Here is a 22,825-nt window from a genome sequence, read left to right on the forward strand (position 1 = left end):
CGTCCTCCAATCGCTGCGCAGCGCGGGAGGGAGGGAGTCATGGCCGCACGCTATTGGTCAGAGTAAACGTCAATCACTTATAGCCCCGCCCTTTTCATGATTTCCGCTTCCTTCACCAATCGCGGCGTCTCGCGGGGCCTCCCTTGCGCTGATTGGTCTCGCACCCTCAGTCCCTCCCACGCCCCGCGTCCATCCCCGCGCTCCCTATTGGCCTTCTGCGCTGTCACTCACTCCAACACCCCTCAATCGCAGCGCGCCGGCTCCTTCCTTCCTCCCATTGGCCGCCGCGCGCTGCCCTCAGTATCTGATTCGCCAAAGAATCTGTCAGTCACTAAAGAGACGCGAGGTGATTGGTTACGCTCCTCCGGTGAGGGCGGGGCCTCCCAGCCTGCCCCGCGCGGCCTGAGGCGAGCGCGGCCCGTTCCCGTCGCCGCCTCCGCCATGTCCGAGTTCGGCCCCGCGCCGCCCCCTCCGCCTCAACCGGGGGCCGCTCCCTCCGCCCCTCCCTCAGCCGGGCCCGGGGCCGGCCCGGGAGGAGGAGGAGGAGGAGGCGGCGGCAGCGGCGGCGGAGGCGGCGGCGGAGGCGGCGGCGGCGGTGGCGGCGGCGGCGGAGGAACGGGACGGAAAGACGCGTTCGCCGACGCGGTGCAGCGAGCTCGGCAGGTGAGGGGCTCGGAGGGGCGGAGGGAAAACGAGGGAGGTACCGGGGATGCCCCCCGAGCCTCCCCGCCCCCACATTCCCGGTAAGGCCCCTCCCCTTCCCCCCCCCCACCGGGGGTCGTGAGGGGGGGGGGATGGGGAGGTCGCCCTCCCCTCACCGGCCCCCTCCCTCACGATTTTCCCGCCCTTCCCGTTGCCGGTTTTTCCTTCTTTGCCCCTCACGGTACCGTAATTACGGACGTGGAGGCGCCTCTACCGTAATCGCGCCGTTAATTAATGTGGTTAATGAGCGCGGTTAATTAGCGGGGTCTGGGGGGGATTGATGGGCGCGGTGAGGGAGCAACGGGGGCGGAAGGGGTTTCGGGCACTCAGATTTGGGGGTCCTCAGGGGGATTTGGGGGGTCCTGAGGGGGTTTTGGGGAGATTTTGCGGGGTCCTGAGGGGGATTTTCGGGGGGGTTCCTGAGGGGATTTTGGGGGTTCTGAGGGGATTTTGGGGGGGTTCTGAGGGAGACTTTGGGGGTTTTGTTGGGGGCATTTTGGGGGGTCCTGAGGGGATTTTGGGGGGTCCTGAGGGAATTTTGGGGGTCCTGAGGGGATTTTGGAGGGATTTTGGGGGGTCCTGAGGAGATTTTGGGGGGTCTTGAGGGAATTTTGGGGGGTCCTGAGGGGGATTTTCGGGGGTCCTTAGGGGGTTTTGGGGGGTCCTGAGGGGATTTTGGGGGGGTCCTGAGGAGATTTTGGGGGTCCTGAGGGGGATTTTGGGGGGGTCCTGGGGGGGGGTTTGGGGGGTCTTGGGGGATTTTGGGGGGGTCCTGAGGGGATTTTGGGGGGGTCCTGAGGGGATTTTGGGGGGTCCTGAGGGGATTTTGGGGGGGATTTTGGAGGGGGGTCCTGGGGGGATTTTGAGGGGGATTTTGGGAGGATTTTGGGGGTCCTGAGGGGTTTTTGGGGGGTCCTGAGGGGGATTTTGGGGGGGGTCTTGAGGGATATTGGGGGTCCTGAGGGGATTTTGGGGGGATCTTGAGGGGGATTTTGGGGGTCCTGAGGGATTTTTGGGGGATCCTGAGGGGGATTTTGGGGGGGTCCTGAGGGGATTTTGAGGGGGGTGTCCTGAGGGAGGGATTTTGGGGGTTTTGGGGGTCCTGAGGGGAGATTTTTGGGGGTCCTGAGGGAGATTTGGGGGGTCCTGAGGGGATTTTGGAGGGGTCCTGAGGGGGATTTTCGGGGGTCCTGAGGGGATTTTGGGGAGGGGTCCTGAGGAGATTTTGGGGGGTCTTGAGGGGGTTTTGGGGAGGATTTTGGGGAGGGGTCCTGAGGGGATTTTGGGGAGGATTTTGGGGGGGGGTCCTGAGGGGGATTTTGGGGATCCTGAGGGGGATTTTGGGGGGGGTCCTGAGGGGGATTTTGGGGGTCCTGAGGGGATTTTGGGGCTCTGAGCGTGAGTTCGGTGATACTCTTTAGGGTGACCCCCAAAACCCGGAGGATTTTGGGGGTTTTTTGGGGTAAATTTGGGCGGTTTTTAGGGGATTTTTTTAAAGATCTTGGGGTGGTTTTGTGGGGTTTTGTGGGATTTAGGAACATTTTGTAGAATTTTTGGGATTTTGGGGGGATTTTGGGGTGATCTTGTGAGATTTTGGGAGGTTTGGGGGTTATTTTGGGGGCATTTCAGGATGATTTTGTGGGATTTTGGGGCATTTTAAGGTGATTTTGGGGCACTTAAAGGTGATTTTGGGGTAACTTTGGGGTGATTTTGGGGTATTATGAGGGGATTTTGGGGTGATTTTATGGGGTTTTAGAATATTTAGGAGCATTTTAAGGCAGATTTGGGGTTATTTTATGGCATTTCGGGTCAATTTTTGGGCATTTTAAGGTGATTTTGGGGCATTTTAAGGTGATTTTGGGGTAACTTTGGGATGGTTTAGGGCATTTTGGGGTGATTTTGTGGGATTTTAGTGTATTTAGGAGCATTTTAAGGCCATTTGGAGGTTATTTTATGGCATTTTGGGGCAATTTTGTGGGATTTTGGGGCATTTAAAGGTGATTTTGGGGCATTTAAAGGTGATTTTGGGGTAACTTTGGGGTGATTTAGGGCATGTTGGGAGATTTTGGGGTGATTTTGTAGGATATTGGGGCATTTTGAGGTGATTTTGGGGCATTTTGAGATGATTTTGGGGTGATTTTGTGGGATTTTAGCATATTTAGGAGCATTTTAAGGCAACTTTGGGGTTATTTTATGACATTTCGGAGCATTTTAAGCTGAGTTTTTGGGGTAATTTTGCTGCCTTTTTTGGTGTTTTTTGGTGTTTTTTACCTCCTACATTTCTCTAACAATTTGGGCTTTCCCAGGAGGGAATTTTGGGGTGATTTTTGCTGCTTTTCGAGCTTCTCCAACCGCCCCAAATTTTGAATTTCTCCCCTCAGATCGCGGCCAAAATCGGGGGGGACGCGGCGCCGCCCGTGCCCAACAACAGCGCCCCCCCCCCCGATTTTGGGGCTTTTGGGGGGCAAAAACGGCAGCTGGAGGATGGAGGTGAGGGGGACCTGAACCCCAAAATTTGGGGTGGGGGGCGGGGAGGGGTGGAAATTTTGGGGGGGTCCCCAACCCAAAAATCTGCACCCCCAGATCAGCCCGAGAGCAAGAAACTGGCGGCGCAGGGGGAAGGTGAGTGGGGTTTGGGGGGTCCTGGGGGGATTTTGGGGGGGGTCCTGGGGGGTTTGGGGGATTTTGGGGGGTCCTGAAGGGGTTTGGGGGTTCTGGAGGGATTTTGGGGGGGGTCTGGTTTGGGGGTATGGGGGTTTGGGGGTCTGGGGGTTTTTGGGGGTCCTGGGGGGGAATTTGGGGGGGTCCTGGGGGTTTTTTGGGGGTCCTGGGGGGGTTTTGGGGGGTCCTGGGGGGGTTTTGGGGGCTCCTGAGGGGTTTGGGGGTCCTGAAGGGGTTTGGGGGTCCTCAGAAGGATTTTGGGGGGTCCTGAAGGGGGTTTGGGGGGTCCTGAAGGGGTTTTGGGGGTCCTGGGGGTTTGGGGATTTTGGGGGTTCTGAGGGGTTTGGGGGGTCCTGGAGGGAGGATTTTGGGGGGGTCCGAGGGGATTTTGGGGGTTTGGTTGGGGGTCCTGGGGGGATTTTGGGGGGTTCTGAAAGGATTTTGGGGAGTCCTGAAGGGGGTTTGGGGAGTCCTGGAGGGAATTTTGGGGGTCCTGAAAGGGTTTGGGGGGATTTTGGGGGTCTGGGGGATTTGGGGGTTGTTTGGGGGGGCTCTGAGGTTTTGGGTGGTTTGGGGGGGGGCCGGGTTTGGGGGTCCGAAGGGAATTTGGGGGTCCTTGGGGGTCCTGGAGGGGTTTGGGGGGGCCCTGGGGGTTTTGGGGGCTTGAAAGGATTTTGGGGAGTTCTGAAGGGGATTTGGGGGTCCTGAAAGGATTTTGGGGGGTCCTGAGGGGGTTTTAGGGAATTGAGGATTTTTGGGGGGCTCCTGTAGTACCGGGCTGTGGCCAGGAGGGGGCGCTGTGAAATATCCCGAATGGATTTTTGGGGGATTTGGGGGGTCCCCAGAGGGATTTGGGGGGTCCCAAAAGGTTTTTGGGGGTCCTGAAGGGATTTTGGGGGGTCCCAAAGGGTTTTGGGGTTGGGAAATGGGGATTTTGGGGCTGGGATTTGGGATTTTGGGGAATTTTGGAGGGATTTAGGGAGGATTTTGGATTTTAGGGGGGATTTTGGGGTGGGGGATTTGGGATATTTTGGAGAGATTTTGGGCGGGAGATTTGGGTTTTTGGGGGAGATTTTGGTGTGGGGGATTTGGGATTTTTTGGAGAGATTTGAGGGGAATTTTAAGGGGGATTTGGGGGGATTTTGGGGGGTGGATTTGGGATTTTGGGGTCACCCCAATTTGGGGAGGACCCCCACAGAGGGCACAGGTTTGGGATTTTTGGGGGGATTTAGGGGAATTTTGGAATTTAGGGAGGGGATTTGGGATTTTGGGGGGACCCCATGGTGGGCTCAGGTTTGGGATTTTTGGGGGATTTTGGGGTGTTGGGGGGGAAATAGGGTGGGGGTTTGGGATTGGAGATTTTGGGGGAGATTTTTGGGGGGATTTTTGAGTGGGAGATTTGGGATTTTGAGGGGGGAATTGAGGGGAATTTAAGGGGTTTGGGGGATTTGGGGGGTGGATGTTTGGGGTCACCCCACTTGGGGGACCCCCACAGAGGCTCAGGTTTGGGATTTTTGGGGGAATTTAGGGGTGGGAGATTTGGGATTTTGGGGGGAATTTTGGGGTGGGAGATTTGGGATTTGGGGGAAATTTAGGGTGGGGGATTTGGGATTTTTTGGAGAGATTTTGGGGGGAGATTTGGGATTTTGGGGGAGATTTTGGGGGGGTGGGTGGGGGTTTGAGAGATTTGGGGAATGGTTTAAGGGGGGATTTGGGGGATTTTGGGGGGGGTGGATTTGGGATTTTGGGGTCACCCCAATTTGGGGGGACCCCCACGGAGGGCTCAGGTTTGGGATTTTTGGGGGATTTAGGGAATTGGAATTTAGGGAGGGGATTTGGGATTTTGGGGGACCCCCCCCTGCGGGCCAGGTTTGGGCATTTTGGGGGAATTTAGGGGGGGAGATTTGGGTTTTGGGGAAATTTAGGGGGGATTTGGGGGTTTTGTGGGGATTTAGGTGGGGGATTTGGGATTTTTTGAGAGATTTTTGTGGGAGATTTGGGGTTTTGGGGGTGATTTTTGGGGTGGAGGATTTGGGATTTTGAGGGGATTTAGGGGAATTTTGGGGGGTTTTGGGGGATTTAGGTTTTGGGGGTTTCCCATGGGGATTTTCGGAGGGCTTAGGTCCCCCAGCGGGGAGTTTTGGGGGTTTTCACCCTCGCCAGGCGGTTTTTTGGGGGTTTTGGGGCTTTTTTTTGGGGTTTTGTGGGTTTTGTGGGGTTTTTATGGGAATTTTGGGGGTTTTGATGGGGTTTCTTTGGGGGTTTTTATGGGAATTTTTGGGGGGCTTTATGGGAATTTTTGGGGGGGTTTTATGGGAATTTTTGGGGTTTTTGGGGGATTTTGTGGGGGTTTTGTGGGGTTTTTATGGGGATTTTTGGGGGGATTTTTATGGGTTTTTTGTTGGGTTTTCAAGGGGCCTTGTGGGGTTTTTATGGGAATTTTTGGGGGGTTTTGATGGGGTTTTTTTGGGGGTTTTTATGGGAATTTTTGGGGGTTTTTATGGGAATTTTTGCAGGGTTTTTATGGGGTTTCTTTGGGGGTTTTTATGGGAATTTTGGGGGTTTTATGGGAATTTTGTGGGGTTTTTTGGGGATTTTTGGGGTTTTGGGGGATTTTGTGGGGTTTTTTTGGGGTGTTTTTGTGGTATTTATGGGGTATTTATGGGGTGGTTTTGGGAGCATCTTTGGGGGTATTTTTGGGGTCTTTCTGGGGTGTTTTGGGGGTTTTTGGGGGTTTTTTGGGGTATCTATGGGGTTTTTTGGGGTATTTTGGGGTTTTTTTGGGGTATTTATGGGTTTTATTTGGAGCATCTTTGGAAGTATTTATGGCATTTTTTGGGGTCTTTTTGGGGTGTTTTTTGGGGTTTTGGGGGGTGCTTTTGGGGGTATTTATGGGGTTTTTGGGGTCCCCAGGGCGGTATTTATGGGGTGGTTTGGGGGGTGTTTTGACGGGTATTTATGGGGTTTTGGGGCCTCCAGTACGAGTGTGACCGAGGACCGGTTTGACGGGATTGGGCGGTCCCAGGGGAGTCTGGGGGCGTTTGGGGGATTTTGGGGGGTCCCAGGGGATTTTGGGGGTGGTCCCATAAATTTTTGGGGTGGTTTCAAAGCGGAATTTGGAATTTGGGGGTCGTCCCAAACCCCAATTTGGGGGGGATGGTGGCAGGGGGTTTTTGAGGGGGATTTTGGGAGGTTTGGGGTTTGGGGGTGGTCCCATAAATTTTTGGGGTGGTCCCAGGGGGTTTGTGGGATTTTGGGGACCCCTCCCCAATCCCATTTTGGGGGGGTTTTGAGGTGGATTTTAGGGGGGAATTTAGGGATTTTGGGGGGGTTTGAGGTTTGAGGGTGGTCTCAGAGATTTGGGGGATTTTGGGGGGTGGTCCCAAAGATTTGTGGGATTTTGGGGACCCCCCGCAAACCCCAAACCCCCCAATTTTTCCCCCCTCAGTCATCGGCCGAGGGGGGGAACAGATCAACAAAATCCAGCAGGACTCGGGGTGCAAGGTGCAGATTTCCCCAGGTACGGGGGACCCCAAAACCTCCCCGAGCCCCCAAACTGGGGGGAAATCACCCCAAAATTGTGGGGGAACCCCCCCCTGAACCCCCTTTTTGTGTCCCCCAGACAGCGGCGGCTTACCGGAGCGCAGCGTGTCCCTGACGGGGTCCCCCGAGTCCGTGCAGTGAGTGACCCCAAAATCGCCCCGGGGACCCCAAAATTCTCCTTGGGAACCTCTTGGGGACCCCAAAATTGTCCTCGGGACCCCAAAATCACCCTGGGGACTCTAAACCTCCCCCCAAACCTCCCCAAATCCCCCTAAACCTCCCCAAACTTCCACAAATCTTCCCCAAACCTCCCTAAATTCCCCACAGATCTTCTCATATCCTCTCTAAACTTCCCCAAATCCCCCCAAAATCCCCCCAATCCCCCCTAAACCTCCCTAAATACCCCCCAAACCTCCCCAAATCCCCCCTAAATCCCCTCCAAACCCCCCAAATTCTGCCCAGTGACCCCAAAATCCCCTGAATGCCCCCAAACCCCCTGGGCAGGAAGGCCAAGGCGCTGCTGGACGACAGAATCCCCCCCAAACCTCCCCAAAATGCCCCGAATCCCCCCCAAACCTCCATAAATCCCCTCTAAACCTCCCCAAATCCCCCCTAAACCTCCCCCAAATCCCCTCCAAACCCCCCAAATTCTGCCCAGTGACCCCCAAATCCCCCCTAAACCTCCCCAAATCCCCTGAATGCCCCTAAATCCCCTGGGCAGGAAGGCCAAGGCGCTGCTGGACGACAGAATGCCCCCCAAACCTCCCCAAATCCCCCAAATGACCCCCAAACCTCCATAAATCCACCCTAAACCTCTCCAAAATCCCCCCAAATCCCCTGCAAACCTCCCCAAATCTCCTGTAAACTTCCTGAAATCTTCCCCAAACGTCCCCAAATCCCCTCTAAACAGCCCCAAATCCCCTGAATGCCCCCCAAATCCCCTTGGCAGGAAGGCCAAGGCCCTGCTGGACGACAGAATGCCCCCCAAACCTCCCCCAAATCCCGCAAATGACCCCCAAACCTCCATAAATCCACCCTAAACCTCCCCAAATCCCCCCTAAACCTCCCCAAAACCCCTCCAAACCCCCAAATTCTGCCCAGTGACCCCCAAATCCCCCCTAAACCTCCCCAAATCCCCTGAATGCCCCTAAATCCCCTGGGCAGGAAGGCCAAGGCGCTGCTGGATGACAGAACCCACCCCAAACCTCCCCTAAACCTCCCCAAACCCCCCAAATTCTGCCCAGTAACCCCCAAATCCCCCCTAAAGCTCCCCAAATGCCCCCCCAAATCCCCTGAATGCCCCCAAACCCCCTCAGCAGGAAGGCCAAGGCGCTGCTGGACGACAGAACCCACCCCAAACCTCCCCAAAATCCCCCCAACCCCTCCTAAACCACCCCAAATCCCCTCCAAAACCCCCAAATCTTCCCTAAACCTCCCCAAATCCCCCCTAAACGTGCCCAAACCCCCTTGGCAGGAAGGCGAAGGCCTTGCTGGATGACAGAACCCACCCCAAACCTCCCCAAAATCTCCCCAAATCTCCTCTAAACCTCCCCAAATCTCCCTGAAATCCCCCAAATCCCCTCCAAACCCCCCAAATGCCCCCCAAATCCCCTGGGCATGAAGGCGAAGGCCCTGCTGGATGACAGGACCCACCCCAAACCTCCCCAAAATGCCCCGAATCCCCCCCAAACCTCCATAAATCCCCTCTAAACCTCCCCAAATCCCCCCAAAATTCCCCAAATCCCCCCTAAACGTGCCCAAACCCCCTGGGCAGGAAGGCCAAGGCGCTGCTGGACGACATCGTGTCGCGGGGCCGGGGCGGCCCCCCGGGGCCGTTCCCCGACGCGGCCAACGGGCAGAACGGCACCGTGCAGGAGCTGATGATCCCCGCGGGCAAGGCGGGGCTGGTCATCGGCAAGGGCGGCGAGACCATCAAACAGCTCCAGGTGCGCTCCTCGGTCCCCTTGGCAGCTCCTCGATCCCCTTGGCAGCTCCTCGGTCCCCTTGGCAGCTCCTCAGTCCCCTTGGCAGCGCTTCTGGGGCGGTTTGGAGAGGTTTAAGGGGGTTTAGGGCAGATTTGAGAAGGTTTGCCAGGGATTTGAGGAGGTTTAGGGGGCCTTGAGGGGATTTAGGGACGTTTAGAGGAGATTTGAGGAGGTTTAGGGGGGGTTTGAGGGGATTTGGGGACGTTTAGAGGAGATTTGGGGATGTTTAGGGCGGATTTGAGGAGGTTTAGAGGGGATTTGAGGGGGTTTAGGCACCGTGCAGGAGCTGATGATCCCCGCGGGCAAGGCGGGGCTGGTCATCGGCAAGGGCGGCGAGACCATCAAACAGCTCCAGGTGCGCTCCTCGGTCCCCTTGGCAGCTCCTCGATCCCCTTGGCAGCTCCTCGGTCCCCTTGGCAGCTCCTCAGTCCCCTTGGCAGCGCTTCTGGGGCGGTTTGGAGAGGTTTAAGGGGGTTTAGGGCAGATTTGAGAAGGTTTGCCAGGGATTTGAGGAGGTTTAGGGGGCCTTGAGGGGATTTAGGGACGTTTAGAGGAGATTTGAGGAGGTTTAGGGGGGGTTTGAGGGGATTTGGGGACGTTTAGAGGAGATTTGGGGATGTTTAGGGCGGATTTGAGGAGGTTTAGAGGGGATTTGAGGGGGTTTAGGCACCGTGCAGGAGCTGATGATCCCCGCGGGCAAGGCGGGGCTGGTCATCGGCAAGGGCGGCGAGACCATCAAACAGCTCCAGGTGCGCTCCTCGATCCCCTTGGCAGCTCCTCGATCCCCTTGGCAGCTCCTCGGTCCCCTTGGCAGCTCCTCGATCCCCTTGGCAGCGCTTCTGGGGGCGTTTAACGGGGGATTGGGGGGGGTTTAGGGGGGATTTGAGAAGGTTTGCCGGGGATTTGAGGAGGTTTAGGGTGGAGCTGAGGAGATTTAGGGATCTTTAGAGCAGATTAGGGGAGGTTTAGGAGGGATTTGGGGAGGTTTAGGGTGGAGCTGAGGGGATTTAGGGACGTTTAGAGGAGATTTGAAGAGGTTTAGGGCAGATTTGGGGACGTTTAGGAGGGATTTGAAGGGATTTAGGGACGTTTAGAGGTGATTTGGGGAGGTTTAGTGGAGATTTGGGAGAGTCTTGGTGGTTTGGGGTAGTTTGGGGGGGATTTGGAGAGGTTTAGGGTGGAGCTGAGGGGATTTAGGGACGTTTAGAGGAGATTTGGAGAGGTTTAGAGGAGATGTGAGGAGGTTTAGGAGGGATTTGGGGATGTTTAGGGGGGTTTGAGGGGATTTAGCGACATTTAGAGGAGATTTGGGGAGGTTTAGGGGGGGTTTGAGGGGATTTAGGGACATTTAGAGGAGATTTGGGGAGGTTTAGGAGGGATTTGGGGATGTTTAGGGTGGAGCTGAGGGGATTAAGGGATCTTTAGAGCAGATTAGGGGAGGTTTAGGAGGGATTTGAGGGGATTTAGGGACGTTTAGGAGGGATTTGAGGAGGCTTAGTGGAGATTTGAGGGGATTTAGGGACGTTTAGAGGAGATTTGGAGAGGTTTAGAGGGGATTTGAGGAGGTTTAGGAGGGATTTGGGGATGTTTAGGGGGGTTTGAGAGGATTTAGGGGGGATTTGAGGGGATTTAGGGACATTTAGAGGGGATTTGGGGAGGTTTAGTGGAGATTTGGGAAGGTTTAGGGGGATTTGAGGGGATTTAGGGACATTTAGAGGGGATTTGGGGAGGCTTTAGAGGGGATTTGAGGAGATTTGGGGGATTTGAGGAAGAATTGACACCGTTTGGGAAGGTTTGGGGTGGATTTGAGATAATTTGGGGTTTTATTTTTGGCGCCCCTCTCTGTTTTTTGGCATCTCTGGCCACTTTTGGGGTCTCTCTTTATTTTTTGAGGTCCCTGGATGGTTTTTTTTTGGGATTTCTGACAACTTTTGGGGTCCCTGGATATTTTTTGAGGTGAGAACTCATCTTTTTTCCCCTCCCCAGGAACGAGCAGGGGTAAAAATGATCCTGATCCAAGACGGTTCCCAAAACACCAACGTGGACAAACCCCTGCGCATCATTGGGGAGCCCTACAAAGTGCAGGTGAGAAAAACCCCCAAAAAAACCCCAAAACCACCCCAAAATCTGCGGGATTCACCCCAAAAAAACCGCCCCACATTCCCAGCAAGCCTGTGAGATGGTGCTGGACATCCTGAGGGAGCGGGACCAGGGAGGATTCGGGGACCGCTCGGACTACGGAGCTCGCCTGGGAGGGGGAATCGACGTGAGTGAGAGCCCCAAAATCACCCCAAAAATCCCCTTTTTCACCCCAAAAATCGGCCCAAAAATCACCCCCAAAATCTCCTTTTTCACACCAAAAATCGCCCCAAAAATCACCCCAAAAATCCCCTTTTCACCCCCAAAAATCGGCCCAAAAATCTCCTTTTTCACCCCAAAAATCGCCCCAAAAATCACCCCAAAAATCCCCTTTTTCACCCCCAAAAATCGCCCCAAAAATAGCCTTTTCGCCCCCAAAAATCACCCCAAAATCACCCCAGAAATCCCCTTTTTCACCCCAAAATCATCTTCAAATCACCCCGAAATTCATCTTAAATTCACTCCAAAAATCACCCCAGAAATCCCCTTTTTCACCCCAAAAATCACCCCAAAAACACTCCAAAAATCCCCTTTTTCACCCTCAAAATCGCCCCAAAAATCTCCTTTTTCACGCCCAAAATTCATCTTCAAATCAATCCAAAAATCACCCCAAAAATCTCCTTTTTCACCCCAAAAATCACCCCAAAAATCCCCTTTTTCACCCCAAAAATCGGCCCAAAAATCCCCTTTTTCACCCCAAAATCATCTTCAAATCACCCCAAAATTCATCTTAAATTCAGTCCAAAAATCACCCCAGAAATCCCCTTTTTCACCCCAAAAATCCCCTTTTTCACCCCAAAAATCACCCCAAAAATAGCCTTTTCGCCCCCAAAATCGCCCCAAAAATCACCCCAAAAATCCCCTTTTTCAACCCCAAAAATCACCCCAAAAATAGCCTTTTCGCCCCCAAAATCACCCCAAAAATCACCCCCAAAAATCCCCTTTTTCACCCCCAAAATCGCCCCAAAAATCCCCCTTTTCACCCTCAAAATCCATCTTAAAATCACCCCAAAAACACTCCAAAAATCCCCTTTTTCACCCCCAAAATCGCCCCAAAAATCTCCTTTTTCACCCCCAAAATTCATCTTCAAATCAATCCAAAAATCACCCCAAAAATCTCCTTTTTCACCCCCAAAATCACCCCAAAAATTGCTTTTTTTACCCCAAAAATGGCCTTTTTTCATCCCCAAAAATCACCCCAAAAATCTCCTTTTTCACCCCAAAAATCGCTTTTTTTACCCCCAAAATCCCCTTTTCCATCCCTATTTTTCGTTCTCATTTTCACCCCAAAAACCCCAATTTTGAAGGAAAAAAAAAATCTCCATTTTCACCATAAAAAAATCCAAATTTTAAGGCTGAAAAACCCAATTTTAAGGTGAAAAAAAATGGAGTTTTTCACTGTGCAAAATCCGATATTTAATACCAAAAAAATCCAATTTTTAAGGTTAAAAAATCCAATTTTTAAGGTAAAAAATCCAATTTTTAAAGCTAAAAAAATGTAATTTCTAAGGTAAAATATCCAATTTCTAATGCAAAAAGAATCCTCTATTTTTAATTCATGAAGATCTCATTTTTTACCACAAAAAATCCAATTTTTAACCTGAAAAAATCCAATTTTTAAAGCCAAAACAAATCCAATTTTTAATATGAAAAAACCTGGGTTTTTATCTGAAAAATCAAATTTTTAAAGCCGTAACAAATCCAATTTTTAAGTGAGAAAAAATCTCTTTTTTTATCTGAAAAATCCAATTTTTAACCTGAAAAAATCCAATTTTTAAAGCCAAAACAAATCCGATTTTTAAGGTGAAAAAATCTCATTTTTTACCTGAAAAATCCAATTTTTGAGGCCAAAAAAAATCCAATTTTTAATTTGAAAACATCTCATTTTTTACCTGAAAAATCCAATTTTTGAGGCCAAAAACATCCAATTTTTAGAGCAAAAAAACCGGAAAAAATCTCATTTTTCACCGCAAAAAATGCAATTTTTGAAGCCAAAACCCGCGTTTTTCACCCCAAACCCCCGATTTTTCTGCTGTAAAAAATCCCCCGAGTTTTGCCCCCCTCCCCGTATTTTTGGGGGGGGTCTGGCCCCTGAGCCCCCTCCCCAAATTGCCCCAGGTGCCGGTGCCGCGGCACTCGGTCGGCGTCGTCATCGGCCGCAGCGGGGAAATGATCAAAAAGATCCAGAACGACGCCGGGGTGCGCATCCAGTTCAAGCAAGGTGAGCCCCCTCCCCAAATCGGAGACCCTCCCCAAATTAGAGACCCCTCCCCAAATTGGAGACCCTTCCCCAAATTAGAGACCCTTCCCCAAATTAGAGCCGGCTGGGGGAAAATTGGGGAATTTGGGGAGGGGGATTTGGGTGATTTGGGGAAGGGGATTTGAGGAATTTGGGGAGGGGGATTTGGGGGAGTCGGGGGATTTGAGGAGGGGGATTCAGGGAATTTGAGGAGGGAGATTTGGGGAATTTGGGGAGGGGGATTCGGGGAATTTGGGGAGGGGGATTTTGGGGAATTTGAGGAGGGGGATTCAGGGAATTTGAGGAGGGGGATTTGGGAAATGATCAAAAAGATCCAGAACGACGCCGGGGTGCGCATCCAGTTCAAGCAAGGTGAGCCCCCTCCCCAAATCGGAGACCCCTCCCCAAATTAGAGCCGGATGGGGGAAAATTGGGGAATTTGGGGAGGGGGATTTGGGTGATTTGGGGAATTTGGGGAGTGGGGGTTGGAGAATTTGAGGAGGGGGATTCGGGGAATTTGGGGAGGGAGATTCAGGGAATTTGAGGAATTTGAGGAGGGGGATTCAGGGAATTTCAGAAGGGGGATTTGGGGAATCTGAGGAGGGGGATTTGGAGAATTTGAGGAGGGGGAATCAGGGAATTTGAGGAATTTGAGGAGGGGGATTTGGGGAAGGGGATTTGAGGAATTTGGGGAGGGGGATTTGGGTGATTTGAGGAATTTAGGGAGTGGGGGTTGGAGAATTTGAGGAGGGGGATTCGGGGAATTTGAGGAGGGGGATTTGGGAAATGATCAAAAAGATCCAGAACGACGCCGGGGTGCGCATCCAGTTCAAGCAAGGTGAGCCCCCTCCCCAAATCGGAGACCCCTCCCCAAATTAGAGACCCTTCCCCAAATTAGAGCCGGCTGGGGGAAGATTGGGGAATTTGGGGAGGGGGATTCGGGGAGTTTGAGGAATTTGAGGTGGGGAATTTGGGGAATTTGAGGAGGGGGATTCGGGGAATTTGGGGAGGGGGATTTGGGGAATTTGAGGAGGGGGATTTGGGGAATTTGAGGAATTTAGGGAGTGGGGGTTGGAGAATTTGAGGAGGGGGATTCGGGGAATTTGAGGAGGGGGATTCAGGGAATTTGAGGAGGGGGATTTGGGAAATGATCAAAAAGATCCAGAACGACGCCGGGGTGCGCATCCAGTTCAAGCAAGGTGAGCCCCCTCCCCAAATTGGAGACCCCTCCCCAAATTAGAGACCCTTCCCCAAATCAGAGCCGGCTGGGGGAAAATTGGGGAATTTGGGGAGGGGGATTCGGGGAGTTTGAGGAGGGGGATTTGGGTGATTTGGGGAAGGGGATTTGAGGAATTTGGGGAGGGGGATTTGGGGGAGTCGGGGGATTTGAGGAGGGGGATTTGGGGAATTTGAGGAGGGGGATTCGGGGAATTTGGGGAGGGGGATTTGGGGAATTTGAGGAGGGGGATTTGGGGGATTTGAGGAGGGGGATTTGGGGAGGGGGATTTGGGAAATGATCAAAAAGATCCAGAACGACGCCGGGGTGCGCATCCAGTTCAAGCAAGGTGAGCCCCCTCCCCAAATCGGAGACCCCTCCCCAAATTGGAGACCCCTCCCCAGATTAGAGCCGGCTGGGGGAAAATTGGGGAATTTGGGGAGGGGGATTTGGAGAATTTGAGGAGGGGGATTTGGGTGATTTGGGGAAGGGGATTTGAGGAATTTGGGGAGGGGGATTTGGGGGAGTCGGGGGATTTGAGGAGGGGGATTTGGGGAATTTGAGGAGGGGGATTTGAGGAATTTGGGGAGGGGGATTTGGGGAATTTGAGGAGGGGGGCTGTAAAGAATTTGAGGAGGGGGCTTTGAGGATCCCCCTCCCCAATCGAAGCCCCCTCCCCAAATTCCCCATCCCCCAGACGACGGCACGGGGCCGGAGAAGATCGCGCACATCATGGGACCCCCGGAGCGCTGCGAGCACGCGGCGCGCATCATCAACGAGCTACTGCAGAGCCTCAGGGTAATTTGGGGAGGGGGCTTCACCCTGGGGAGGGCAGGGCATCATCAACGAGCTGCTGCAGAGCCTGCGGGTAATTTGGGGAGGGGGCTTCAGTTGGGGAGGGGGCTTCGGGGGCAGGGCATCGTCAACGAGCTGCTGCAGAGCCTCAGGGTAATTTGGGAAGGGGGCTTCACCCCGGGGGGGGGCAGGGCATCATCAACGAGCTGCTGCAGAGCCTCAGGGTAATTTGGGGAGGGGGCTTCAGTTGGGGAGGGGGCTTCGGGGTGGGGTCAGGAGCTGGTTTAGGGCTGGGTTTGGGGCTGGTTTTTGGGCTGGTTTTTGGGGTGGTTTTGGGTTTTTTGGGGCCATTTTAGGGATTTTATGGGGTTTTTTGGGCTGGGTTTAGGGCTGGGTTTAGGGCTGGTTTTGGGGTTTTTTTGGGGGTTGGTTTTGGGGTGGGTTTTTGGGTGGTTTTTTTTTGGGGCCATTTGAGGGATTTTATGGGGTTTTTTTGAGGCTGGTTTAGGGCTGGGTTTGGGGTTTTTGGGGGGTTGGTTTAGGGCTGGTTTAGGACTGGTTTTAGGGCTGGTTTTAGGGTTTTTTTGGGGGTTGGTTTTTGGGGTGGTTTGGGGTTTTTTGGGGCCATTTGAGGGATTTTATGGGTTTTTTGAGGCTGGTTTAGGGTTGGGTTTTGGGGTGGTTTAGAGCCGTTTTAGGGCTGGTTTAGGATTGGTGTTAGGGCTGGTTTTGGGGTTTTGGGGGTTGGTTTGGGGGTTTTGGGGTGGTTTTGGGGTTTTTTTTGGGGCCATTTTAGGGATTTTATGGGGTTTTTTGAGGTTGGTTTAGGGCTGGGTTTTGGGGTGGTTTAGAGCCGTTTTAGGGCTGGTTTAGGATTGGTGTTCGGGCTGGTTTTGGGGTTTTTTGGGGGTTGGTTTAGGGCTGGGCTTAGGGCTGGTTTTGGTGGTGCTTTGGGGTTGGTTTTGGGGGTGGTTTTTGGTTTGGTTTTGGGGCCATTTTGGGGGGGGTTTTTTTTGGGGTTTTGGGGTTGGTTTAGGGCTGGGTTTGGGGTTTTTGGGGGTTGGTTTAGGGCTGGTTTAGGGCTGGGTTTAGGGGTGGTTTTTGGGCTGGTTTTGGGGTGGTTTTTGGTTTTTTTTGGGGCCATTTTAGGGATTTTATGGGGTTTTTTGAGGCTGGTTTAGGGCTGGGTTTGGGGTTTTTGGGGGTTGGTTTAGGGCTGGTTTTGGGCTGTTTTTGGGTTTTTGGGGCCATTTTGGGGATTTTACGGGGTTTTTTTGGGGTTGGTTTAGGGCTGGGTTTGGGGTTTTTTGGGTGGTTTTTGGGCTGGTTTTGGGGTTTTTTGGGACTGGTTTTAGGGGTGGATTTAGGACTGGTTTAGGGCTGGTTTTGGGGTTTTTTTGGGCTGGTTTGGGGTTTTTTTGGGGTTGGTTTAGGGCTGGGTTTTTGGGGTGGTTTGGAGCCGTTTTAGGGCCATTTTAGGGCTTTGGGGTTTTGGGCTGGGTTTAGGGCTGGTTTTTGGACTGGTTTTTGGGGTTTTTTGGGGCCATTTTAGGGATTTTATGGGGTTTTTTGAGGCCGGGTTTGGGGCTGGTTTTGGGGTTTCTTGGGGTTGGTTTAGGGCTGGGTTTTTGGGGTGGTTTGTGGTTTTTTTGGGGCTGGTTTAGGGCTGGTTTTGGGGTTTTGGGGCCATTTTAGGGATTTTTTGGGGTTTTTTTGAGGCCGGGTTTGGGGCTGGTTTTGGGGTTTCTTGGGGTTGGTTTAGGGCTGGTTTTGGGGTGGTTTGTGGTTTTTTTGGGGTTGGTTTAGGGCTGGGTTTTGGGGTGTGTCCCCCCCTATTTCGGGGGTCCCACCCCCTGAGTGACGCCCCCTCCCCACAGAGCGGCCCCCCCGGACCCCCCGGGCCGGGGCTGCCCCCGGGGGGGCGTGGCCGGGGGCGGGGCCAGGGCAGCTGGGGCCCCCCCGGGGGGGAGATGACTTTCTCCATCCCCACCCACAAGTGCGGCCTGGTCATCGGCAGAGGTGAGCGGGGGAGACCCCCTGGGACCCCTCCCCAAAATCCTGAATCCCTTGAAACCTCCGATTGCCTAAAATCCCCGCAAAGGGCCCCAAAATCCCCACAAAAAACCCAAAATTTCTCCCCAAACGGCCCCAAAATCCCCTCAAGCAGTGCCAGAATGCCTCCCCAAATGGTCCCAAAATCCAACCCCAAAAATCCCAAAATTTCTCCCCAAACGGCCCCAAAATCCTCACAAAAAACCCGAAATTCCTCCCCAAACGGCCCCAAAATCCCCTCAAGCAGTGCCAAAATGCCTCCCCAAAATTGCGCCCAAATCCAACCCCAAAAATCTCAAAATTCCTCCCCAAACGGCCCCAAAATCCCCACAAAAAAACCCGAAATTTCTCCCCAAACAGTCCCAAAATCCTCACAAAACCCAAAATTTCTCCCAAAACGGCCCCAAAATCCCCTCCGCACGGAATGCCCCCCAAATGGTCCCAAAATCCAACCCCAAAAATCCCAAAATTTCTCCCCAAACGGTCCCAAAATGCCTCCCCAAAATTCCCAAAAATGGCCCCAAAATCCCATTAAACAACGGCAAAATCCTGCCCCAAACGGCCCCAAAATCCAACCCCAAATGGCCCCAAAATCCCCATAAATGACCCCAAAATCCCTGCCCCAAAAACCCAAAAATCTCTCTCCAAAACCTCCCTAAATGACCCCAAAATCCCTTCCCAAAAATCCCCAAAATGGCCCCAAAATCCCCACAAAAAAACCCCAAAATTTCTCCCCAAACAGCCCCAAAATCCAATCCCTGATGGCCCCAAAATTCCCATAAATGGCCCCAAAATCCAGCCCCAAAAAGCCCCAAAATCCCCAGAAATGACCCCAAAATCCCGTCCCAAAATTCCCATCGATGGCCCCAAAATCCACCCCAAAAATCCCCAGAGGCTTTTGGGGTCCCCATGAAGGTTTTGGGGTCCCCAGGAAGGTTTTGGGGTCCCAGGGAAAGTTTTGGGGTCCCCAGGAAGGTTTTGGGGTTCCCATAAAGGTTTTGGGGTTCCCATGAAGGTTTTGGGGTCCCCAGGAAGGTTTTGGGGTTCCCATGAAGGTTTTTGGGGTTCCCATAAAGGTTTTGGGGTCCCCAGGAAGGTTTTGGGGGTTCCCATAAAGGTTTTGGGGTCCCCAGGAAGGTTTTGGGGTTCCCATGAAGGTTTTGGGGTCCCCAGGAAGGTTTTGGGGTTCCCATAAAGGTTTTTGGGGTTCCCATAAAGGTTTTGGGGTCCCCAGGAAGGTTTTGGGGGTCCCAGGAAGGTTTTGGGGTTCCCATGAAGGTTTTGGGGTTCCTGGGAAGGGTTTGGGGTTCCCAGGGAAAGTTTTGGGGTTCCCATGAAGGTTTTGGGGTTCCCATAAAGGTTTTGGGGTCCCAGGGGGTTTTTGGTGTTCCCGTGAAGGTTTTGGGGTTCCTGGGAAGGTTTTGGGGATTTTTGGGTGCTCCGTCTCACCCAGGGGCGATTTTGGGATTTTTGGGGTCCCCCTCTGACCTCAGAAGGTTTTTGGGGTGCCCCCAGTGACCCTGATATTTTTGGGGTATCCCATCTGACCTGGGTGCTTTTGGGATTTGGGAGTTTTTGGGGCGCCCCCATGACCGGGGGGGGTTTTTGGGGCACCCCCATGACCGGGGGGGGTTTTTGGGGCGCCCCTTTGAGCGCCGATGTTTTTGGGGTTCAGGGGGTGAGAACGTCAAGGCCATCAACCAGCAGACGGGGGCGTTCGTGGAGATCTCGCGGCAGCTGCCCCCCAACGGGGACCCCAACTTCAAACTCTTCGTCATCCGCGGCACCCCCCAGCAGATTGACCACGCCAAGCAGCTCATCGAGGAGAAAATCGAGGTGGGGGCGCCCCCAAAATTGCCCCAAATCACCCCAAAAAAATAATCCCGAAAATTGCGGGATTTGAGTGTCGCCCTCCGGTGGGGAAATGTGGTACTGCAGGCTGCTCCAAATCCTAAAGGGGGGTTGGGGGGGGGCAAAACTCTCTTGGGGAACCCTAAAAATCGTCCTGGGGGATCCCAAATTTTCCCCAAAAGATCCCGAGAAAATCTCCCCAAAAAAATCCCAAAATTTCAAAGGAAATCTCCCAAAAAATCCCAACAATCCAAAGAAAATCTCCCAAAAATCCCAAAATCCAAAGAAAATCGACCCGAAAATCTCAAAAGTTGCGGATGTCAAGTGTCGCCCTCCGGTGGGTAAATGTGGTACTGCAACCTGCCCAAAATCCCACAGGGGGGGACCCCAAAACTTCCCCTGACCCCAAAACTTCCCCGACCCCAAAACCCTCTTGGGGGACCCCCAAAACCCTCCTCGAGAACCCCAAAATCCCCCAAATTCCCCCCAAAAAAATCCCAAAACTCACAAACTTGTGCGGTGCTAAGTGTCGCCCTCTGGTGGGGAAACTTGGTACTGCAACCTGCCCAAAATCCCATAGGGGGGGACCCCAAAACTTCCCCTGACCCCAAAACCATCCTGAGGGACCCCCAAACTCCCCTGAATTGCCCCCCAAAAAATCCAAAAATCCTCCTCCCAAAAAAAAAAATCCCAAAAGTCACAGAGTTCAAGTGTCGCCCTCTGGTGGGGAAACTTGGTACTGCAACCTGCCCAAAATCCCACAGGGGAGACCCCAAAACTTCCCCTGACCCCCAAACCATCCTGAGGGACCCCCAAATCCTTTTGGGGTCCCCTGAACCCCCCATTTCCCCCCTTTTAGGGCCCTCTGTGCCCCGTTGGCCCCGGCCCCGGCCCCGGGGGTCCCCCCGGCCCCGCCGGCCCCATGGGACCCTTCAACCCCGGACCCTTCAACCAGGGCCCCCCCGGAGCCCCCCCGCAGTGAGTACCCCCCTTTTTATTGGGGTGAACCCCTTAAAAAAACCCCTAAAAACCCCAAAAATCCCAAACCTGACCCTTTGAACCCCCAAATTTTGCAGCCCGGGGGGACCCCCCCCGCACCAGTACCCCCCCCAGGGCTGGGGGAACGCGTACCCCCAGTGGCAGCCGCCCGCCCCACACGACCCCAGTGAGTATTTTGGGGGTTTTGGGGGGGGGTCCCCGAATTTTGGGGAATCCCCAAAAGGGTTTGGGGGATCCACCTGGGGTTGGGGGTCGGGATTTTGGGGTTGGGCTTTGGGATTTTGGGGTGGGAGTTTTAGGATTTTGGGATTTTGGGGGGAGGTCTTGGGTGTATCCTAAAAAATCTCCTAAAATCTGGGGGGGGTTTTTGGGGGGGTCCTCGAATTTTGGGGGATCCCCAAAAGGGTTTGGGGAACCCACCTTGGGTTGGGGGTCGGGATTTTGGGGTGGGGGATTTGGGAATATCCTTAAAAAAATCGCAAAATTTGGGGGGGTTGGGGTGGGACCTTTTGGGTTTGGGAGGTTTTGGGGTCCCCAAATTTTGGGGGTTATTGAACGGGTTAAAATCGCAATTTTTGGGAGGGAATTCTCGAATTTTTGGGGTAAAAATCCCGAATTTTTGAGGATAAAATCCCAAATTCTGGGGTAAAAAACCCGAATTTTCGGGTTAAAAATCCCAAATTTTTGGGGTAAAAATCCAAAATTTTGGGGTATAATACCCGAATTTTCGGGGTAAAAATCCTGAATTTTGGGGGATAATTCCCCAATTTTTGGGAGGTAATTCTCTGATTTTTGGGGTATAATTCCCGAATTTTGGGGTATAAATCCCAAATTTTCAGGGTAAAAATCCCAAATTTTTGGGGTAAGAATCCCAAATTTTTGGGAGGTAATTCTCGAATTTTCGGGAGGTAATGCCCGAATTTTTGGGGGGCAATTCCCCAATTTTCAGGTTAAAAATCCCAAATTTTGGGGGTAAAAATCCCGAATTTTTGGGAGGTAATTCTCGAATTTTCACGGTAAAAATCCCGAATTTTCGGGTTAAAAATCCCAAATTTTTTAGGTTAAAAACCCCGAATTTTTGGGTTCAAAATCCCGAATTTTTGGGCTATAATTCCCGAATTTTTGGGAGGTAATTCTCGAATTTTCATGGTAAAAATCCTGAATTTTCGGGTTAAAAATCCCGAATTTTTGGGGTAAAAATCCCAAATTTTCGGGGTAACAATCCCAAATTTTGGGGTTCAAAATCCCCAATTTTGGGGTTCCAAATCCCAAATTTTGGGGTTCAAAATCCCGAATTTTTGGGAGGTAATTCCTGAATTTTTGGGAGGTAATTCTCGAATTTTCACGGTAAAAATCCCAAATTTTCGGGTTAAAAATCCCAATTTTGGGCTATAATTCCCGAATTTTTGGGAGGTAATTCTCGAATTTTCACGGTAAAATTCCCGAATTTTTGGGAGGTAATTCTCGAATTTTCACAGTAAAAATCCCGAATTTTCGGGTTAAAAATCCCAAATTTTTTAGGTTAAAAACCCCGAATTTTCGGGAGGTAATTCGGGAATTTTTGGGTTATAATTCCCGAATTTTTGGGCTATAATTCCCGAATTTTTGGGAAGTAATTCTCGAATTTTCACGGTAAAAATCCTGAATTTGTGGGAGGTAATTCTCGAATTTTCACGGTAAAAATCCCGAATTTTTGGGAGGTAATTCTCGAATTTTCACGGTAAAAATCCCGAATTTTTGGGTTCAAAATCCCGAATTTTTGGGTTTAAAATCCCAAATTTTGGGTTCAAAATCCCGAATTTTTGGGCTATAATTCCCGAATTTTCGGGAGCTAATTCCCGAATTTTCGGGAGGCGATTGGGGAAATTTGGGGGCCCCCCGCTAACTCTGCGTTCCCTTTGGGGCCCCCCCCAGGCAAGGCGCCGGCGCCGGACCCCAGCGCGGCCTGGGCCGCCTACTACTCGCACTATTACCAGCACCCGCCGGGGCCCGTGCCCGCCCAGCCCCCGCCCGCCGCCCCCCCCGTGCAGGGAGAGCCCCCCCAGCCCCCCCCCGCCGGCCAGGCCGACTACACCAAGGCCTGGGAGGAGTACTACAAGAAATTGGGTGAGAATCGGGCAAATCGGGGAAATCGGGGCGTTTGGGGGGGGGAAAGCGTTGGAAATTCAGTCTGGGGTCCCCAGAATCCACCCTGGGTCCCCTGGGAGGAGTACTACAAGAAATTGGGGGAGAATCGGGGAAATGGGGGCGTGAAAGTGTTCGAAATTCAGCCCAGAATTGGGGGGGTTTGGGGGTGAAAATGTTTGAAATTCAGCCCAAAATTCAGTCTGGGATCCTCAAAATTCACCCCAAAATCAGGGGGGTTTGGGGGTGAAAGTGTTCAAAATTCAGCCCAAAATTCAGTCTGGGGTCCCCCCTGGGAGGAGTACTACAAGAAATTGGGTGAGAATCGGGGAAATCAGGGCGTGAAAGTGTTGGAAATTCAGCTCAAAATTCAGCCCAGAATTGGGGGGTTTGGGGGTGAAAATGTTTGAAATTCAGCCCAAAATTCAGCCCAAAATCAGGGGGTTTGGGGGTGAAAGTGTTGGAAATTCAGCTCAAAATTTGGGGGCGTTTGGGGGCTTAAAATGTCCAAAAATTCAG

The 22,825-nt window shown here is 52.6% G+C and overlaps 1 protein-coding gene across 1 annotated transcript; it reads left to right on the forward strand.

Annotated features, from left to right (window-relative positions):
* Positions 1-371: 371 nt before the first annotated feature.
* Positions 372-22,288, forward strand: KHSRP (KH-type splicing regulatory protein; the record flags this gene model as incomplete). Its single annotated transcript, XM_030970874.1, has 15 exons — positions 372-663; positions 3,084-3,192; positions 3,286-3,324; positions 6,812-6,883; positions 6,986-7,043; positions 8,681-8,852; positions 10,878-10,976; positions 11,059-11,157; positions 13,149-13,251; positions 15,183-15,283; positions 17,158-17,299; positions 19,008-19,168; positions 20,043-20,161; positions 20,260-20,348; positions 22,097-22,288. Coding segments are annotated over exons 1-15 (1,777 nt in total), but the record flags the coding sequence as incomplete, so codon positions are not given.
* Between the last annotated feature and the right edge of the window lie 537 nt (positions 22,289-22,825).

The sequence above is a fragment of the Camarhynchus parvulus genome, unplaced genomic scaffold (assembly GCF_901933205.1).
Source record: "Camarhynchus parvulus unplaced genomic scaffold, STF_HiC, whole genome shotgun sequence".
NCBI lineage: Eukaryota > Metazoa > Chordata > Aves > Passeriformes > Thraupidae > Camarhynchus > Camarhynchus parvulus.